The following is a 22061-nucleotide window of genomic DNA, read 5'->3' on the forward strand; positions in this document are numbered from 1 at the left end:
TTTAAAGTTATTTATCCATCAGTTGCACAGAAGTGAAATGCATCAGTGACACAGTAATTACTGGCAAAAGCTTTTTACTGTGAGGCAGCTTCATGTCGATGCACACTGGGGTGTTCACAGCTGCTGAGGGCCAAAGTGTTGCCTGATAAAATGCTCACCCATGGCTGAGTTTACTGCAGCTGCTTCTTGAGACATTGACTTTATTCTTTTTGTTTTTTCACAAAACACAGCAAAAGGGAGCGAACCAGAAAAAGAACCTGCATTGTGAATAATGTGACCTGTAGGTGCACAAAACCACTCTTATGAGACAAAACAAGCGCAAAGGCAAAAAAATAGCTCACGCTCAAACATGTATTAGGTTGTTTTATCTTCTGCGCTAATGATGGCATTAAGGAATATTTCATCATTTTGCACGTTTCATCTTCACATTTAAATGAACATGAAAAATGTACATGACATTAGAAAGAAACCAAACTAATTCGGCCTTGTTTAGACTGCAGCCCAAAACAGATTTCGTAAGCATATCCGATCAGAATATGATCTTCCTGACCAACTGTCTAGTCTAGTCTAGTCTCCCACATGGATTTCTATAGTTAGAGGCCAAAATACTACTGTTCCCATCCTTGATGTCTTTTTATTTTCCGCTGGCAATGAAGCCGCGTTCTCCTGATATATAGATTTATTTCTTCTGAACAGACGAATCCCCCCAGATAGCTATCAGGCACTAATCTCCTCGTCTGCCCATGGTCTGCTGTTGGCTTCCACGCTTTTATTCCATTTTTCCCAACTACTATATTGTCTTCCACTGTGTTGATCATTTACTGCACTTCCAATTAACTTCCATATCTCCGGATCTATGTCATTGTTGCTGTTGTTGTTCGAGCTGCACTGCGACTGTGACGTTCAGACTGAAACAGATCTGTAAGAATCCGATCAGAATCGCATTCAGAACCACCTCCGTGTGTGGTTTGAATCCTCATCGGATCTCATGTTTGTTTTAACTTTCCAGACTGACAAAATCAAGCTAGATACAATCTGGATATGCTTAAAAATCCAATTTGGGCTGCATTCTAAACAAGGCCAACTAAAAGCAGACTTTTGAATTAAATCTAATTCAGTGAAATTCAGTAAAATTTTGGCCAGTACTTTTTTTTTGGACTTTATACTCTGTTCGGTTGGAAATGTTTCAGTCAAAGGACGGAAGGGAGACTCAAAATGGCGTGTGACATGCTACCAAAAGCAAAAGCACCAAATACTAACAAGCACACATCTCCCCTAGCCGAACAGAGGACGACACACTTCATTTAATAAATCTATGACCTAAAGAAATGCAAAGAAAATTGCCTTTAAGAGGACAATCTAGCTTAATCCATCCATCCATTTATCCACAAATGTACGGATTTTGAAACATTTCCTTAAAGATTTAATCTACATTTTTACACAAATTAGCTGAGACAAACAATAAATGGGCACCAAAGACACAATCATTTGTCTATAAATCAATTCATCCATCCATCCATCAAACTTGCATTGGAATTAGCAAAAACTAACGATAATTGGCCACAAAAACAAACGAGCGAGAAAATCCCCTGAAAACAACATCCAGCCTGGAAGTCCAAACTGACAGCATAAGACAAATAACTCTGCTGAAGGCCATGACTGTAACCTCGACTATCCTCAAGATGAAAGGGACACAAATTGCGTCGGACAACTGGAACAACAATTGCGAGCTGGAGTGGGTTTCAAGTCAAAACAACGGCCTGGCAAACTGACAGTGCACACTACCCCGAGGCCTACTTCTTATAATTGCGGTCACATTACTGCCGGCACAGTTAAAAATATAGCGCTGAATTCTCCAGATTATAGTGTGACCTCCTCGTACAGTAACTCAGCAGTGACTCAGTGCAGCGTGCACATCACAGTTTCATTATGCAGAATCCACTTTCTCACGTATCTGCACCAGCACGAAATAGACACTCTCTCTTGTCCATTTGTTGTACTCGGCGATTGAAGCACTTCTGGCCGATGACAGAGCAAGAAATTTAATTTAGTTTGTTGAATTAATGCAAGAATTAAACATGATGTCTGTTCATCAGAAGCTTTCATGAGCAGCCAACAGGCTGTCTTCCTGAAATAGCTGAGTGGTGTGGAATCGTGGCGAGCCCTGCGCCCTGGTGACTTACTCCCTGATTTATTCCATCATTACTGTGAATGATCAGCCCTTCAAAACTCTCCTCTATTATCTCCAGATGGGATGATGAACCATAATTCATTCTGATTCAGATATTTATAAAGGTGATTCAGGGTAAAAAAGTGTCCCACTGTAATCCTAGGAGTCCACATATGCGCACTCATAAATCGCATCGAGGTTGACTGACTGACTGACTGTTTTAGCCAATTAATAGACTCTGATATATTTTACAACCTATTGGTATCGGCGGACTCTTGCTCCGATTTAACAGAGGCGATCCTAGACTCTGGGGGGCCCCCAGGCAAATAAGATAATTGGGGCCCTTCACCTATCAGGCCCACACTTCTTCTCATTTTACTCCAGCAGGAGTAATAGTGAGGGGCTCATTACTGCCACTCACAGGTCAGTGAGGCTCATGGCTCATGTGGGTTAGTGTGTTTTGAGAGGTGAGACCTTTTCTCCGGACCGGCACTCGGCCAAGTGCTTTGGGGGGCTTTGTGATTGTCATTGACAACGTAACCCCTGTCTTTGGGTCATTTGCCTGGTATTCCTGACCTCTGTGCATGGAAGCTTCCCAGCCACTGTTGCTACTGTTTAGTACAAAGTATGGAACAATGGCTGTATTTGTATCTTATGGGCCACTTTTCCTGCATGTATATGTTATTTTATTCACGAAAACAACTGTTTTAAGACACAATGAGGACTGCTGCGAGAGCTAGTGCAAGTTTATAGCATGTTGAGCTACGAGACGCATCCAATGAACCTTGTAAATTACTTCTGCAAACAGACATGCAAGGCCACTAAACTAATGCATGCTGCTGATGCATTCAAGAAAGCGTGAAAATTCCATTATTTCCGCAGTCCATTAAACACACGTCGCTGCTGCCACCTTGTGGTAACAGATGCACAACCATTCAGGTAGTCATTAGATCATTGGAGAATATGGAAATAGTTTATATTTCGGAGGGTTTTCTCCTTTGGGAATGGAGGGTTTCAAAGTAATAATAATATATAATGTTTTCTTACCGTTCTGGATATCCAGTATGTGGTGTTTGTCTAACATCCATCCTCCCATGTTGGAGGCATCCAGTTCAAAGCCCTGCAGCATCGCCGTCCTCTTCTCCCAGAGCACCACATCAAGGCAGGACTCGTATTCGTACCCCACCGACACTGAAAGTAACGACAGCAGAGGCTTACACTGAGCCAGGTTACGACATCCTTACCTGACACTTATTGCAGCAGTGAGATTTGCGCTCTACGAGACATTCGGCACACGCCGCGGCGGCTGTGTTCTGTATTCGCCAGTTCTTCTTTCTCATTGACTCTGTAATTTTCTCCAGCTGGGATGATTTCAGAGGACCTGTGGGGTTTCTGTGTTTCACCTGCGCAGTTTGTGTTTTATGTGCCCCCCCCTCTCATTGCTCTGTTTTATATTGTGTAAATGCAAATAAACCACGGTGCGTAACAGTGTGCAAAGTGGCATGAATTATTTAAACAATAAAAGCTCAGATGGAGAACATTATAGTAAATATAATAAACAGTGTGATATAGTTACAACCATAAGCCATGAGAGAATCTTGTTTTACTGTCCGGGTCATGAAATTCTCCTCCGTAATGGGCCAGCTCCAGTGCTCTACCGCTCATCTGTCTTAACAAACTCGCACAGCCTTTTCCGACTTGTGTGCAAAAATGTATACACAGTGTAATCCTTCAGATGTCACCTGACCAATTTAAATGATTTAACAAATCGGTAAGACATTTTTAATAAACTAAGATTTGATCTACATGGATTTTTCTTTAGGACCACAGCCTTGTAAGTAGTAGTAGTTCATTCGTTGTGTGCCGCAACTAAAATGGCATATAAGGGAAACACAGAAGTCAGCAAAAATGCAAAAGCCCTAAAAAGTAAAGTAAAGTAAAAAGAAGTATCGCAGTTTCAGGATTTCACACCGCTCACTTATTATTTATTTCACATGGTAATAAAAAGTCCCAGACTAAATAATCCTCGGCTAAAATCAAAAAATATAAAATCAATCTTCTAAAGTTCAGCCCAGGTTCATTGCCTGAAGGTAGTGCAAGTATCCTGTGAAGTACATATGCTTATGCATCGTCTTAAGTCGGCGCCTCACAGTGGGAAACTCACCCATCGCCTCTGCCAGGCCAAAGACCTTCTGGTTGTAGGCGTCTGTTTTATCCCAGATGAAGGTGTAGGAGAGGTCAGGGAAAGCAGGGAAAGACTTCTGGAACTGACGGCCCATGACGGCCACCATCAGGTGCACCTTCATCAGGCCGAAGGGCAGACGGTCCGGGGTCAGGAGCACCTTGAGGATGGGCTTGTAGCCAGCTGCCCTGGAGCTCAGGTAGACCAGGTTGAGGTCACTGCCTGGTATGGCCACTTGCTCATGAAGGACCTGATGATTTTAATTAGCAGTCAGTCTGGTGCCAAGTACACACAGTGTGAAGTACACACTCAAGTAACAGGAACAGCACGACTTTTCCCGGTATTTAATGTGGAGTATGACTTGTGTAAAATATTGAAGCGATGCATCGGATAACGTCCGATCCCGCACGAGAATTCAATACTGTCATGTAACAGAAACTTCATTTTGTATTTATGCATGGAGACATATAGGCTGCTCTATATTCTATAGAGTCATGCATCCATTATCTATAAGGTCAAGCTGGAGCCAATCCCAATGGTATCACAGGGCAAAAAAAAAAACATGCATTCACACTCTATCCACATCCACATCCACATCCACAGCTACAGGCACCTGAGAGTCTCCTGTTAACCTCGCCCCACAACAGCATGTCTTTACAATGTGGTGGATGAAAAATCCCCCACAGAAAACCCACACAAGCTGCTTTCAGACGTTGCACCGAACACCAGGGATTCTCCGAAAATGTCACACACACACACACAGAAGTCCTTCTGTGGTAAAATATCCAGCTCATGTCTGAGTGAGATCGTGTGAGAGCGTGGCAGGAGAAATTCCGGTAGGACATAGCAATTATTAATCATTTTACAAATCTAAATTGTAACGTGAAAACACACAGTTAGCAAATCCCGAAGGCTGCCGTTGATTAGATATTGTGCCACAAGTGAGTGGCGTTGACTTTTTCAATGTAATTATTAGCTTTCAGTTAGCAACTGAGCTACTGTAAAATCATGGTGGTCCAAAACGGTGGCTTCCATACAGCTGACCTGGCTCCTGCTTTATACAATGAAGTGCTTGTCCATGTATTACAAAAAACAAGTCGAGCTATTTTATCTTCAATTTCTGCATAAAACAAATTCATCTATATTTTAGACAATGGTCCTTTAACACAGTGACAGCTTTTGTAAGAATTGTTTCAGTAAATACAAAGTAATTCATACAGTAATCGACTTTGCTTGTTTTAAATCTATTGACATTGTGAGTATTGAACGGAGACTTGAGTTTGAATGTGAAATGTGATATTTTCCACAAATTGTTCAGCCCTAAACTCCAGTGGATCAACAATAAGTGAATGAGCAAGTGTCCTGTGTCACCTCCTCACCTGTCTCCTCAACAGTCCTGCTGTTAGACCACAAACTACATTAACTACATGCAAATTGAAGTAACAAACAAACAAACAAAACTACACCATGTTTTGTTATTTGAGTCTGTTTCTTCCTTTTTTTTTATTAGTTTTAAACTGTTCCGTTTAATCAAAAGTTGCACATTCACATGACTTGAGCCAAATGGATACAAACCAAATCCTGGGGCATGTAACCTCAATGTGATGTGTCCTCAGAATTTATCTGTGTTGCTGTGAGACAATTTTCGGCTTAGTATTTGGGGAGATGCCTGAATTCAATCACAGCTCAAAGGCAAACAAAGAGAGAGAAGCCATGGTAAAAGGAAGATAACAGCATTATCGTTATTCTTTATTCATATATTTATTTTTATTTTTTTGACAGTGCAGTTTCAAATGTTGGGATCAAACGCTGGTTGAATTATTTAAGTAAATCACTCAAAAGGAGAAATCTAGAATTGACTACAAAGGCCATATGTGTGGTGTCCCTGTGTCACCTGTGTTTTGTTGTTTTTTTATCCACCCCCCCACTGTGCTCTCACCTGCGTTTCAGGGATGATGGGACTGTCCTCGGGGGAGGTCTTGTACAACGTGGAGAGGGGCGTGGCCACAATAATGGGGTTGGGTCTGAGCAAGCCGGTCAGGTAGCAGCTGGGGATCTCGTTCTCTTCCCGCTTCATCACAACCGTGTCCATCACGTGGAAGACGTTCCAGGGCAGCCACACGGTGCGGTACAGCGTGGGGAACGGGGCGCGCTCATAACTCAGCGTCAGAGAAGCGCCGCCATTGGCCAAGAGGTCAAACCTTTGAGTGTCACGACACGGAGAAACAATGTGAATGAAGAAAAACGAACAGAAGTATTAAATAAACTGTTTATTTATTAGCTTGATTTGAGTCTACAGAAGCTTTTTATGGCTGCAGAGCTTATTGAATTAATTATCAATAGATTACTAAATTATTCCATTTTGATAAAAGCTCTCTGAATTTTCAGCTTCTTAAATGTGAATATTTTCTGGTCAGAAATCATTCAAGATCAAAGTTTTTCAAGATTTTCTGACATTTTACAAAACAAACAATAATCCAATTAAATAATCGACAGATTGATTGATTATGAAAATGATCATTAATTGCAGCGCAAATGACAATTTACAGAAAATTCAGATCAGGGAACATCACTGCACTAAATCCAGTGTATTCAAATGTATGAGCAATTTGTTCACAACCTCACCCAAAAGGCTGGGAATTATACATTTGCAAAAAGGAAATGAACGTGGCTGCACACAGAACTACGGCAAGAAAAAGTGGGTCAAAGTTAATTCGGGGAGATGATTAGTGAACTCTGGCGAGGGTTTGTTTGAAAGTTGTACTTCTGCTTCTTTGCCCCCGCAGGACTTAGCTTAAACAAGGCTGTCACATTTCAAGATCTCTGCAATTAACTCGTGTAATATGTTATTATTACATTTAACTAAGCTGTTCCAGAGCCTCCACTGTTATGATTATTACAATTATTAATGTTTTTTTCTATTAATTTCACTTAAAGAGCAAAGCAGCAGTGTAAGTATTTATTTCAAGTAGAGTTTCTTTTCTTTTTTTTTGCCGATTGAAAACAGAACTTTTCAAGTGCTTTCCCTCCGTATATTATTGTCATTCACTGAGGCCAATTTATGCCTTTTGTTCGACCAGGCATGGCATTAAGGAGACACTTTCTGGCTGGAATTTGGTTCAGGGTCTTGAATCTTGGGAGATTTCTCTGGTGAAATGGTTTTAATTAGTACAACGTTACTCAGGGAAAAGTTACTGGCTTGGAAATGAAGGGCGAGTCTTTGAAGTGCTGCTCTATATATTCGGCGGGCTCCACTACCCAGGGGGTAAAGCATCTGTGTGGCGGTGACACTGCAGCGATAACACACACACACACACACACACACACACTCACACCCCAACTGATATGAAGGCTTTCTCACACATGCACCCCGAATGACACACACACTCACACAAACACACACAAGCTGTGCAGCTGACCTAAAACAGCTTCCTTTCTCAAGCTCCCTCCACTTTGGGCAGTGGGGAGATCACAGCTGCAAGAGGCCTCGGCTTTGATGCTGCCCACCTCCCCCCTTTCTCTCGCTGAGCACTCTGAGCAGATCTGTTGGCTGAACCAAGTGTGATTATCCTTGACCATTTATCACATTTCTCCTCAGAAGAGTTACAGGGCAGAATATCTGAGGAAATCAGCTAATCCGCGGCTTTCTCCGCACCGAAGGATTGCGCCTCGTAACAACAGCTGAGCATTTCCTCTGCCACTCACAAGCCTTTTCTTCCTTCTCCTCCATCAGCGCATGAACGTGACCTCTGTGCGCGACGGAATCTAAACGTGCTTTTACAATCTCGGGCAAAACATCTGACGCTGACGGGGCCTGAAGTGAATATCTCCAGTAAAATATGTGACATACGTTTGCCTTGTATGTGTTTCCACTCCCATTATTAAGGACCTGTCTGTGGTAATAGCACGAGAAGGTCAGACAGTAATCCCGTGTTTTACTACACTGCGGGCAGATTGATTCTACCCTCGCTGATTCAATGCATTTTAAACAGCCTGGTTCAAAATGGCCTCCACCACTGTGACATTTGCATGAGGAATTGTTCCAGGGTAAAATGTGCTGCTGTTTCGATTTGCTCTGAATGTTTTTTTGGAGAGCAGCCAGCACGACTCTCCCCTTTACTGGACATACTTTCTTTTTTCTCCTCTATAATATTGTTCCATCCCACTCACGAGACAGCAGTGCATTACATGCGATAAATAAATATATATAACGCTGCAAGGGCAGAGGTTGAACACCCCCCCCCCCACCCCACCCTCGAGGGATAGAAGGCTGCTTGTGTTGATTTGGACATGAATGTTGGTGGATGCAGATGTGTGCACGTGGAGGCTCGCTTACATGCCGTCTTGCCGAGTGACGGTGTAGCCGTACTGCGGGTAGTGCAGGAACGACACGTTGACTCCAATCAGTGGCGTCCCATCTCCCGTGAGGACCTGACCCCGGATGACTGATGCCAGGCTGTGTGGGCAAACAAACACAGAAAGGGCTGAGTAAACAAACAACGCCAGCCGGCACCGGCGAGCAGGAGGCCAAGGCATGGACGCTGCTAACAACAGCCATTCCTCTGCCAGCGGCGGGAGCAGGGAGGTATGATTTATTGACCATTACAGACGCACACACATGTCGGGAGGGGGGGGGCTGTTATTCATGAAAATGCCACCTCGCAGAGCAACTCCCTGCATCTGTTATCGCTGTTAAAAGCCAGTAATTCAGAGAGATGAGGTTTTTCGAGACATGAAGGATTGAATAATCTTGCACATGTATTGCACCATTTATATCGCACAAGTGCCAAGACGTGAATGCAACTTCTTTTTTCTTGCCCGCATCCTAGTTCTATTAAAAAACTGTTATGTAAACATGAGATTTCACATGAGAAGTGTGTATGGCTGCTGGGGCATTTTCAATTTGTGAGGCCAGACACTTGAAAGCTGCGAGTATAAAAACACACAGCGTATGCAGCCGATTTTAAATATACAAGACCGTGTTGAACACACCGATTTCTTCATCATCTTGGCAGCATCACTTATGGCACAACACCATGATGTCATCTTGTCATATACTACTCATTAGCAGGTAAAACGCTATGCATGTTTGTAATGGTTTGTAATCTTATGGCAGCATCCAATATTTTTTATTTCAACTGGAAGAGAGAACTGGAATACAAAAGAATATCCACCATGACACTGAGCTACATGTTGTTGTTGTTGTTGTTGTTGTTGTTTCCCTCTTCCTCAAAAGTGTCTGATGCACTTTGTGACATCACATTCAAAAGAAAGAAAACAAACAAACAGACAAATGCAGACCAACCGCTTAGGGAATGGTGGAGTCATCTTTTCCTCTGCTATACCTGCTGATTTCAGTGTGAAAGAGGTTACACACAAAGTGGCAACCAACCGTGACGCCTTTAGAAAGAATCTAAATTCCCTTTTTAAATCCTCAAGATTTAACCAAAGCTGTACAGCTGTATACAGTGGTTTATCGCTTTATCGCCCATTTTCAAAATGTAGAAAATTGACATCACGTTCTATGGAAGAAACAAAACTCCTCAGGAAGATTCTATTCAGTGACACTGTATACTGTAAATGAAGTGACGACGACTTCCATTCAAATGCAGTTCTTTTTACAACAAGCAGAGTTACCAGTGGTGGTTTTCCAGCACATTCTTATTAAGGCTGAACAATAATATTAATTGAAATTTTATCGAAATGCAATTTAAAAATCGCAAGAGGCACAATCTGTTTTAAAGCCATAATATGAGTCAAAATATAATTATAGATCTATGCACATCTTATTCTACAGACTGAAGAGGACATCTTTGTTTCTCACAGGTCTGCACAAATATCGCACAGTAATTATTTTAAATAATGTTGAGAATAATGACGTAAAAAAATCATTCGGATCATTCTGATATCGCGAATCATATCGCAATCGCAATTCCTGTCAAAAATAATCGCAATAAGATATTCATTCAAAAACCTAAAACTTATACTTCCTGATTAGCTTCAAGATGCAAATCAGACATAGTTCATTCCCTTTCCCTTCACTCTAACCCTAACTCTCATGTTCTGTCACACTCAGGAGTGACAGAACATGAGGTCCAGCCCAAAATGTCCTCCCTTTCCCAAAATGTCCTCATTCCACGTGGTTTCGACACTTTTTGGCCCTCACAAAGTCACTCACATTAGAACACACACACACAGTTTGCTGAGTAAAGTCATTTTGGTAAATGAAGTGCACAATATATTCAGCAGTAAGCATAATCGAATCAGGTTAATGAGTGAAATATTCACAGCATCATCATTCTGACCTCGCTGAAGTAAGACATTTCTCCCCCTAAGTTGAATTTTTGAGAGGTTGTCATGCAGGTGTTATGATGACGACGATTATTCATTACAAGTGCTTTAACTTTCAGCCTTTTCTCAGTGTCATCATCCAGTCTCGAGCTCAGCAGTTTGATAAATATCTGTTGTAGAAACCAGTGAAGAAAGATAATACATCAACATCAGGAATTGAGCGAGGACAAGCTCGGGTTACAAATGTCCCGTTGACGCGAGGAAGTTTGCAGAGCTCGGCGGCCGACGTTTGAGTGCAACGCTGGAGGCAGACTGTCGTCGAAGGAACGTTCAAAACAGGCAGGAACAAAAGTGCCACATCCGTTTGAAAGGGTGTAGTCAAGAATACAACATTATATTAGTTTGTTACTTCACCCAGTAACGTGATAGGGCAGAGGTGTCAAACTCAAGGCCCACAGGCCTCTTAATATCATAGTATAATGAAAACATGGCTCGCGACCGCCTCTTCCTTTAAACACAGCCTGTGTGGCTGAGGCACAGCTGCCAGGAATGTAATACTAATTATGTTTGTGAGCTATATTTTTTATTATATTAATCATAAGACATTATGTATTACATTGAACGCTACATATGCTTGATTAGTGTTTTAATTACAGTTGTCCACCTTGTTTACATCATTTTACGTTTTATTTTTTATCAAATATATGTTTTTATTGTGAAGTGTATATATCAGGCATGGCCGGCTTCTGCATGGCCTAGACGTGGTTACACTGCCATTAAAATGATAATTGTGACAATAAAATTTACATTTTAATTAAATGTTTGTACATTTGTATGTAAAATTTACTGTTTACTGTAAACTTTAGTTATAAATCTGTGAAATATCATCACAAATGGAATATTGTGTTGCTCATTGGCCTCCAGGACATTTTGAGTTTGACACCCCTGTTTACATTTTACCCAACAGTAATAACATTACCATCCCTGAGCAAAGTAACAGAGCATCACTGGATCATTATTTGTTTTTTGTCCTTTAAGGAAAAACAGTGACAGTTGGTAGAAACTAATTTATTTGCTTTGAGAGGCTGCCATGTTTGCACTTCTGCAATCTGACTGGATTCAGTCCCAAAAAGATACTCATTTCGATGCTAAATCATGAGTAATAACACGAACAGTAACTTATTCAACACTGAGCACAATAAATGTTAAAAAGTTGATATATTTGACCTTGTTTTACTAACATAACTCACCTCTTACGACTGCCCTAAGAGCAGTGCCACCACAACCGGTGGAAGCAGGTTAAATACTTCACTTAAGGGATCCTCTATGCTACACTTCAGCATTGCAAAGCATTACTCATTCACGTTTCCCCACCCACCCACCCAGACTTCTCATTCTGCCAAATGGATTTGCTTCTGGTCAAAAGCCTCTCCACCTCCAGCATCCCCCTCCCCTTCTTTCCACTGCTTCCACCTAAAAAGCTGTATTTTCTCTGACAGCTTTTGCTTCATAAATCACAGACATGAAAGGGGGTTCATACATGATTAAAGCCTCAGATATCAGCTGCGATTATTCAACATGACTGCTGGCCCTTAAGGTAAAACATACCCAACAGTGCTTTTTTTTCCTTTCAGAATTCATAAGTGTGAGGTCATTGGCAGCCCTTTGTTTGAAAGCAAAGTAAAAGCAAAATTACTTCATCGCCATTTAATCATCGCGCACTTTTAAACCACACACTACAAAAGTTGTGTCACCTCTGCGTCTCGTCACCGCTTGGTAAAAACATGTCTCATTTTGCCAATTTTATTTTAATCTCTGCGTTGTTTCGTAATATACGAGACAAGGATGATCAACACCTTCAGCGCCGCTCGTTTCCCTCGCACTCCGCGCCGGGAAAAACCATCTCATCTTCCATCCATAATGTACCAGCTCAGGGTACAAGGCCACTTAAGACGCTCTGGTGAAGGTTCCACCGTTCTCCTCTTCTCTTCCGAGCGTCTCTATTAATCTTTTGAGAGGCAGACACATGCAACAGGAAGCAGAAACGGCGAGTCAAAGCACCTGCCCAGACCCAGAAATTAATCATACGGATCCTGCATTCTTTCCTGTCGTTGTTTCGGGGGCAGAAACATGAAAAAACACCGTCTGAAAACCCCCGATGGGAGACTCGTGTTGGGGACATGCGATACGGTGGGAGGTGGCAGACGAGAGGAGCTGTAAACCACAACACATGTTTTATTCTCCACACGGTTCGAGGGACAAGTGTATGGCCGAGTTCTGAAATCTGACCACATGCTAAAATAGGCTGGCTTTTTCCTGGCGCTCTCTCTCTCTCTATCTCTCACACATCCACACACACATTGTCTTCTTAGAAACAGAAGGAGAGGAATGACCTCTAAGTGTTTCCCATCTCTGCACCGTTAGACATCAGACACTCAACAACGAGGCATAACAGTCACCGCTGCTGTTGGAAGTCTTGATGCTCTGCTGGCATAGTTCCAGCGCTTCAAAGACTTTTTCTTTATAATGTATACTCTGCAAAGCAAAGGCTGTCATAAATTATTCACCTTATACTCTCAAATGAACGTTTGAAAAGAATACGGGTCTCCACTCCTGAATGCTTCTTCATTATGTCGTTTATTCTGGCAAAAAAAGGAAGAAAAACAAAAACAGTTCCATGCACGTTTGTGCCGATGAGATGTTAATTTTTTTCCTCCACATTTTAGTTCTGCACGATGTTTGCAGAGCTTTAAAAAACACGGGGACCAAAATGTTTTAACAAGCAAACTACAAATCTACAGGAATAGTTTAAAAAGCAAATGAATATTTTTGAACAAGGCAGCTAATGCCTGTGCCAGACATGAAATCGACAGTAAGCTGAAGACAATGAGGACGGGGATTACCGAGAACCTGGCTTGGGGGGGGGAGGAATTGCCTCATTCTATATTTCCAGTAAAGCATGCTATTTACATAAGGATTACTTTAAACTATTGGAGGAAAAAATATTCCCAAAGCCTTCTGCACACAGTTGGCAATCATTTTTCCTCTCCATCAGTCACAGAGCAAACCTGCTTGTGATTCTGAACAAAATGTGAACGGTGCACTTGTGTGAAAATATCGTCGTATTAGTTTGCACGTCGTCCGTCACTGGGTGAAATTATCTTCACGAGAATCTAATGTTTGTGGAGCCGCATGTAGAAGACGGCGACAAAAGGAACATTTCAGTAACACAATAACGTGGTGCGAGTGCATTTAAGGTGTAGTTTTGGTCGTTTTGTAGGCTGTGAAGAAAGGACGCTGCCCCGGGCGTGGTACACACTTCAAACTCTACTTGTACTGTGTCCCTTAAAATGGTAATTTAAACAGGTGTAAGAGATTTTTGACACTGTCAGTGTGTCGGGTTGATCTACCACCACTGTTCCCGACTGAAATATCCCAACAGCCTGTCAATAAATTACACTGACGTTCATTGTTCCCCTTTAAACTACAAGGTTTGACTTTTCTTGTGGGTTTTGAGGGAAACGTCTCAACAGCCTCTTGATGATTGACACCAAATTTGGTCCAGATGTACAGTATATGCTGCCACCGTGAGTGAATTATATTAACTTCAATCTCCCCCCTGAAATTCATTTTAGTAGCAGAATCACACATCCCATAATGCCTTTAGACGGCCAGCATAGAGCTACAGTACAAAGGGTAGAATATTGTTAATCCCAGCTTTCGCCACCAACGTGAAGCGATTGTTGTAAATTAAACAATAATAAAAAAAACATGATTCACAGTTAAAGAGTCTTGGTTAAATTTTCTGGGCGGATTAGCATTTAATGCGTCTGCGTCTGCTTAAGTGTTTAATTTATTGTTAATGTCATCTTTCAGACTCACATTTTGTGTGACTCGGTTTGTGTTGACTTTTGTTGAACTGTCATAAATGAAAGAGACTGCTCTGTTAGATAATACAAAGATATTAAGTCTATTTTGTCATAATGAGGTCACTGTGATTTTTAACCACCATGTTGTTATCAGATCATCTTTAATGCAAGTGAGAGATTCTGTCAAATTTAAGGAAATCTGCTCAAGGATTCTGGATCAATGAGGCAGAACACGTGCACAGTGACCTTGGTTTTTCACCAATTATGAATCAAGCCATCTCTGACTCAAAGTGATAGATACTGCAGGACATAATCACATTATCTCAAGGGCTTCCCGGCAAATAGTGTAAATAAAAACATCATGTTTTTTTGGACGTTTGATCACGAAAAGCTCATCACTTTCAGTTAGAGTCCAATTAAAGGTTGGAGCCAAACGTAGAGGATTCCAGTCAAAGCCAATTTGAGATGTCACGTTAAAGAGGCCACAAGAAAGACGACTCGACCTTTGACCACCACAATCCAATCAATTCCTCCTGAAGGCCAAGGAAAAGTTTCCACCAAATTTTGAAAGGATTCCCTTGGGGTGTTTGTGAAATACTCTGTTGACAAGAGTAGGGCAGACAGACAATCTGAAAACATAATGCCTATGGGCTCCAGCTGTTTCCACTGCAGAGGAAACAACAACAACAACAACAACAATAATAATAATAATAAAAAAGCTTGCAGCAGTGAGTGAGTGAGTGAGTTTTTTTAAACCCACTTGCCAGTGTTACTGCAAAGACAAAGAGATGTGAGACTGTCAAAGTAGCTGCACAAACAAAGGTGCCTCTCCCCCAACTGGTAATGAGACAGCAAACACGTCGACGTGATCCAAATGTTTAAAGAGCTGTCGGCGTTTCATTAGGCTGCTTACCTGCTGTTGAACGGATTATCCCAGGGTATCACGTGACTGCCGCTGGGACCAATCAAAAAACTGACACGGTCATAAAAGCTCTTGGACGTGAGCTGGGCGGCCGAACTCTGGCCCTGGCCTGCGATGGCAGTGGGGTCAGGTGAGCCGCGACAGTAGGTCTGACCCTGGCAGGACATTTGAGTGCAGCAGTCTGGATCCATGCAATCGACGAGTCCATCTGGAGAACAAGAGGAAGGCAGGGGGGGGTGAGGTGAGGTGGTGAGGTGGTCAGTGGAGACAGGGAGGGGAAGCTGTGTTGACCTGGATGTGTTAAAATGTGTCAGCGGAGATGGGTGAGCAACTCCATTACTCTATGCACACAGGTGTGACTCCTAACAAGAACTTCAGTTCATTGACGAGGCCGCAGAGATCCCGAGCTCACATAGGAAGTGTTGTCGATTGAAAAGCGATGTCACATGATATCGTCTACTGCTTTATTCTCCACACGAGCGTCGCGGGGGCTGCTGGAGCCAATCCCAGCTGACATAGGGCGAGAGGCAGTCAATTTATAGTGTCCATTTAACCTCTGCGTGTTTTGGGGCTCTGGGAAGAAACTGGAGAACCCGGAGAAAACCTGCACACACAGGGAGGTTCTTAACCACTGGGCCTGATGACACCTAATATGAAACTCCAAATGTTTAGTTTGTCAGACTGAGGATCTACGAAACAAAAAAATATATTTTGTGGTATAGTTATACACACTCTCATGTTTAAAAAACTCAATTTCCATTAAGATTGGCTTATTTAAAAAAAAAAAGAAAAGAAAGAAAGATAAAAACATTTGTTTAAACAGGCCAAAGAAAGGTCAGAGAAAAGATTTTCACTCTTTTAATGTTGTTGTATTTGTTAAACGTGATTAAATTGAGAAACAACACACTTCACTTTCACTGAACAATTCTTCACCACATCACCTTTTTATAATTTTAATTGTAGATGTTGATTCTCGCAGCTTTGTAGGTGCGATTGTTTGCCAAATTCTTGCCGTTCACACACATTCAGCAGCCAATCCTTGGCCTTTACACGCTGAGATTTACCCTGACTTTAATTTTGCAGTGTTTAAGTAATACTTCACCAGTCCATTTAACACAAATCAAGGACCAATTACACTCTGAACAAGTGTTAAAAAATGAAAATTGGAAACTTAAATAGTTTAATTTCACACTGCTGCCGAGTGTATTTGGTCCTAATCACTCTTTCAGTGTCACTTTAAAACAGCAAAGTTTACGATGTCATTTTGAATTCTTTAACCCTATAAAACCGTTTGAATCATATTTGCTACATGGGTTTCTGAGACCTATATCTTATCAAAATATCTTATGATCAATTATTTCCCTTTAAAAAATGAAAATATATTTAACACTTTTTTTTATTATTAAAATGAACATTGTTGTGAGCAAAACGTTGCCAAAAACGCCCAACGTGTCAAATGATAAACACAAAATATCTCATAAACAAAATTATATGGCAATTTTTTTAATAAACATAATTTTTTCAAGTGTCAGGCTTTACAGGGTTAACCCTCTTGACCATCATGATTATCAGGACGCCTGGAGTGCTGGTTAATCTCGTCTGTGATTGGACGGTTGTTATCCATCCATCCATCTTCTACCGGTTACCGGTCACGGTGAGGGCATGCTGTGCCAATCTCAGCTGACATAGGGCGACAGGCGGGGGTCACACCCCGGCCAGATCGCCAGTCCAGTTTTTGAGTTTTCTCCGGGTTCTCCGGCTTCCTCCCACAGTCCAAAAACATGCAATATGGGGTTCAGGTAAATTGGACACTCTAAATTGACCACAGGTGTGAGAGCGAATGGTTGTTTGTCTCTATCCCTGCGATGAACTGGCAAACTGTCCAGGGTGTGACCCCCGCCTTTCGACCCTATGTCAGCTGAGATTGGTACAGCACCTTTGTAACCCTCCTGTGGAGGATAAAGTGGTAGAAAATGGAGGGATGGATGGATCACTAACAGTCGAATGAGAAGTATGCATGCCAAATCCTTTTGCCGGCGACAGGATGGTAACAGAAGGGTTAAACCAAACCAGGTTTGGTACAAAGCAATTTGGCACCAACTCATTCTTGCTTGTGGATCCTCCCTTAATACCCTCACCTGTCACTAGTTAAGATGCTAATTATGGAACCTTCCAGAACTCCTTTTTGAGTGTGTCATAACACATGATTTTCTTTTTTAAAGTTTACTTCTTACAGTAAATGTAACAGATTTTTTTTTTACTGTATTTTCAGTCCCAACTTTTATGGAAATGGGGGTTTTGCACTTGTTTGGTTTATATTAAACGCACAAGTGTTTAACAATCTGTTCTCCTGAAACATCTGCATATTCTTCCCACTGATGTTTTATGTATGATTGATTTGTTTTGTTTGTTTGCACCGCCACTGAGGAGCCACATCAAAGCCAAACACACACAAAGTTTCACTGTGGCGCTAAAAGACGATTTGTAAAAGGGCTTTTCATTCCTTCTTACCTCCCTCGTTATCTTTGCCGTCTGAGCAGAGCGTTTCTGTCGCGACATCGCATCCCAGCCCTCGCCAGCCTGACTGGCAGATGCAGTGCCACACATTCTGATCCAGGACGCACCTCCCGTTGTTGTTGCACAGTCCGGGGCAGCCGTCTGTCAACACATGACAAACGAGTCAAACAGCCGCACAAATTAAGAGCCGGATAATGAGGAGCAGAGAGTGGACGGGGGTGGGGGAGAAGACAAGAGCGAGGGAGGGAGGGGGCAAAAGTGATAAAAAGACAGTACTGAGTGAACATAGAGAACGATACATCTCTGACAGGACTGGTGATGTGGAGGAAGGCGTGAGGAGATACAGTCGTTTCACATGAGTTTCAGGAGCACGTTTGGCTACACTGAAAAGTGAAATGAGTCAAAAAAGATAACAGAAAATGAGGAAAACCTGCTGCGCTGTTCATGAGAAATTAATAGGCCAATGGAAGAAAACCAAATATGCATGCTGAGTCAAACCCTCGTGGCAACTCGGGGTTTTTATTTTTGATGTGCAAATCAAAGTTTGAGTCATTCTTTTTAAGTTTGCTTGTAATTTTTGAATTAAGCTGCTGCCTTGTGGTCAAATTCACGACAATGTTTTCAGACTGAGAAGAACAACATTTCTGTGAGCTCAAAGAGGGTGCAAATCAGTGGCTGCCTTTTTAATCATGTCTTGCCTGTAAATAACGAAAAAGTAGGAGTACAGCCCACTGCAGATGTTGGAAAACACTCATGTGAAGTAACAGCAACATCAAAGGGGGAACAGAGGAGTGTACAGTATATGTAAATAGGGGGAGAAGTGTGGGAAGAGGAGGGAGGATCAAGAATCTCTACATTTACAGAAAACAGAGCACTTGCTGCCAGATCGCATTCCTGCTAGTGGAGGGTGAAGACAGGGGAGCTGAGAAATGACTAAACCACACCAGTTTTGGGGCGTTTAATCTGGCAGACACATTTAATTAAGACAAACGGGGAAGGGGGAGTTAAGGGTGAGGGTGGAGGAGACCGTGGAGTCTGGTTAAGACGGACAGGAGATGAGGGGACATATCGGTGGGGGAGCGGGATCACAGCAGGAACATTATGATCGACTCGGACATAGAACAGGTGTATAAACGCCGTGCTAGGGAAGACAAAGAAAAGGGAGGGATTGTTTGTGACAATCTCCCTGGGAGGAGGGGGGGTGGTGGTGGTGGTAGTGGTTCAGTTTACCTTTATATCCTATCTTGACTGCTCCTATTACACGACCGAGGAAGAGGGAAACATTTGGAAAAGAAAAATTACTTATCTCTGTGTTGGCAGAGACCTAAGACTGACAAACACATTTACTTTATTGTAAGTTGCAGGGAAGCACAGAAAAGTTGATGCACCTGCCAAACTTGTTTATATCTGAGGGAAAAAGAAGCTGAGCAGGAAGCTGTCCCCCCAAAAATAAAATTACTGTTTGCCTTTGCCCACGTTTTAGTTCCTGCCCTAATTTCAATCTCTCAGCCGTGTATGCAAATCACAGGCGTTATGGCGACTTGAGCCGAATTGCTAACCCTAAGCATGAGTGACAGGATATGACTGACTTTAAGGAAAGCTGCACGCTAGCCCATTATCTGTTCATTGTTAAAAAAAACAAAGTCAACATTTTAAAGCAAAATTAAAAGTGTTAATAATAAAAATAATAAAAAAATAGGAAACATCTTGTATGAAGCGTATAAATAATCGAGCAAAGTGGGAGGTGTTTTTTTCTTGTTTTTTTTACCTGATACTCTGGAATCCAGGGCTATACATGTAAGCCGAGAGGAAGTCGGAGAGAGACGGATAGGTGGGCAGACAGGAATACAGACATAAAATAGAGAAAAAGAGGGTTAGGTGGAGAAATGCAAACGAGAAAGTACAAGTAGAAAGTCGATTTTGACAAAGAAAGACAGACAAAAAATAAGGGAAAAAGATTGAAGAGATTAGATTCACAGTTTGGGGAGGAAAGAAACGAGTGCGGATGTTAATTAAAGCAGCAAGTGATTAATCAGAATAATAAAGCATCATCTGGGTTTTTTTCTTTTCCTCCTGGATGGTGATTACAGTTATCTCCATAGGAAGTAAATTAATAAATAAATAAATCCAGCATCTTGAGCTTTGTAAAATATTCACTGTTAACACTCTCTCCATCTGCTTGGTTTGCCAAAGCGAGTCAGGCTAATGCAGAGAGAACACGTCTGAGTGCTAAAAGGCTCTTTTTAAAAAAAACAAAAACTATATGAGCCACTTTCATGCGACGCCTTCTTCCAAACATTTTACTGTCTAACTGTCAGGAGGTATGTTGTCTCACCCTCACTCTAATACGAACGCATCACAAAGCAGAATGTTAAAGTTCTCTCCCTCTCTCTCTTTTCTTCTCCTTCGTCTTCCCCTTTTTGTTTTATTTTCAATTTTGCTGTCGTCTCCACTCCAGTGACTTCAACAACTGCGCGGCGGTGAAGCAGCGGCGCACTAAAACGAATCAAAAACACCTTAGTGGTAAATAGCAGTGCTGAGAAAGCAGGGACAATGGGTTAAGACTTGCATATAAAACAGGATCTTGATGCGTGTGACAAAAGAAAGGCCAAGGAAGTGCTCCATTCAAGCTTTGGCCATGTAATGTGATTAAAAGGCGCTTTGTGCAAATGGCAGTTATTCAGGGTTTGAAGGACAAAAGACGCTCCCTCTTCTCGGGGAGAAGGTAACGCATCGCCTATTCATCTCTGCTGCCTCCACAGCAAGGAGTTACTTTACGTCACAGGAGCCTGGAGGAGGAGGAGGAGAAGAAGAGGAGAAACTGATCTTTGCACAGCCTGCCAAGAGAAGGAGAAGGTTAATATGATCGGGAACGTGACCCCCCGCCGTCGACACCCTCGCTCCCAACATTGTCTCGCCCTCAGTGACAGATCCACGGCCGCTGATGAGAGAACTTGTAACTGCATAATTGCTGTGCAATAGTTTTGCAGAGTGTGACATCTTCGTTTTCTCCGAGAATAAGTCGTCATTGAGCGGTTTGGAGATGACACTTGGAGAAATGCTGTTGGACGCGGCGTGTCAGGGTTTAACTGCAGGACCTTTGACAGGGGGGGGCAAAGTGTTGAGGGGTTTGAGTTAGAGGTCAACGGTAAGTGACATCTCAGAACTCATTATCCTCATTAATGCCAGGTGAAGAGCTCCCATTCCACTAGAAAAAAAAAAGATAACCGAACCGTGGCTTTTCAGCTCCCTATGTACCTGCCCTTGACTTGCTCATATAGAGGCATCACTCCAGCATTCTAAAAGGTTGAATATCTAAATGGATGATAGAGAAATTATAAAATTGCTGTGAGGTGTTGCATAAAGGACGGGAGTTTTGAATAGAGCATAGAAACACTGAAGGCTGGCCACCCCAAAACCAAGGATATTTCACCTTGTCTCTCTTCTTTTCACTTAAAAGATGCTTTTAAATGTTAATTGACAGCATTTTCATAGCAAATTAATTTTCATTCAGCTGACCCCCATTGACCGAATTGAATACTATACTCCCAGATCTATTTAATTTGAACATTTGCACATGCTGCGGAGCTCTTGCCCACAAAAAGCTTCCAAGTGAAGGTGGACTTCTAAGAGTATTTGCTCACAAAAATAACTATAAGTAATATAAATCATGGCTGGTGATGTAGGAATCATGATCAAAGACTTTACATGTAAAACAATTTAAAAATATTCCCCTTGCAAGTGCAAATTTAAATGCACAGAATGCCAGAAGTCTCTTAATCTAAACACTTGTCATAAAATACTTAGTTCTATGATAATGGGAAGCAGCGTGGGATCATGGGTAATGCTTCCTTTTTTGTCTTACTTGATTCCCCCTGTGCTCTGGAGCTTTCTGTGAAAGCAGAACGTGCAGAAAATAGCGAGCAGTTGTGATCGTTTTGTACAAAAATATACAAAAGAGAAATACACAAAATAAAATAGGAAAACAAAATGATGAAAAAATAAAAATTCCAATAGATTTAAAGAATGTTGGAAGTGTTATGGCAAACAAAAAATAAACTATATATAACATTAGTGTCACTTTTTTATGAAGAAAATGTTACATATTAC

General features: G+C 41.8%; 1 protein-coding gene across 7 annotated transcripts in view; it reads right to left on the reverse strand.

The window, feature by feature from the left end:
* si:dkey-237h12.3 (teneurin-3) overlaps positions 1 to 22061 on the reverse strand; it is a 165081-nt gene that overhangs the window by 42958 nt on the left and 100062 nt on the right. For 4 of the 7 annotated variants that reach the window (XM_058649260.1, XM_058649255.1, XM_058649253.1 and 1 more), the window contains 8 exons: positions 19720 to 19740; positions 19182 to 19205; positions 17946 to 18092; positions 15426 to 15642; positions 8689 to 8808; positions 6292 to 6553; positions 4335 to 4602; positions 3218 to 3361 (listed from right to left, as the gene is read on the reverse strand). In XM_058649260.1, the coding sequence (XP_058505243.1) occupies positions 3218 to 3361; positions 4335 to 4602; positions 6292 to 6553; positions 8689 to 8808; positions 15426 to 15642; positions 17946 to 18092; positions 19182 to 19205; positions 19720 to 19740 (1203 nt within the window). The remainder of the gene's footprint in view (positions 1 to 3217; positions 3362 to 4334; positions 4603 to 6291; positions 6554 to 8688; positions 8809 to 15425; positions 15643 to 17945; positions 18093 to 19181; positions 19206 to 19719; positions 19741 to 22061) is intronic. The other 3 variants (XM_058649258.1, XM_058649257.1, XM_058649256.1) reach the window with 2 other exon arrangements.

This window comes from Solea solea, chromosome 14 (genome assembly GCF_958295425.1).
Source record: "Solea solea chromosome 14, fSolSol10.1, whole genome shotgun sequence".
Taxonomy (NCBI): Eukaryota; Metazoa; Chordata; class Actinopteri; order Pleuronectiformes; family Soleidae; genus Solea; species Solea solea.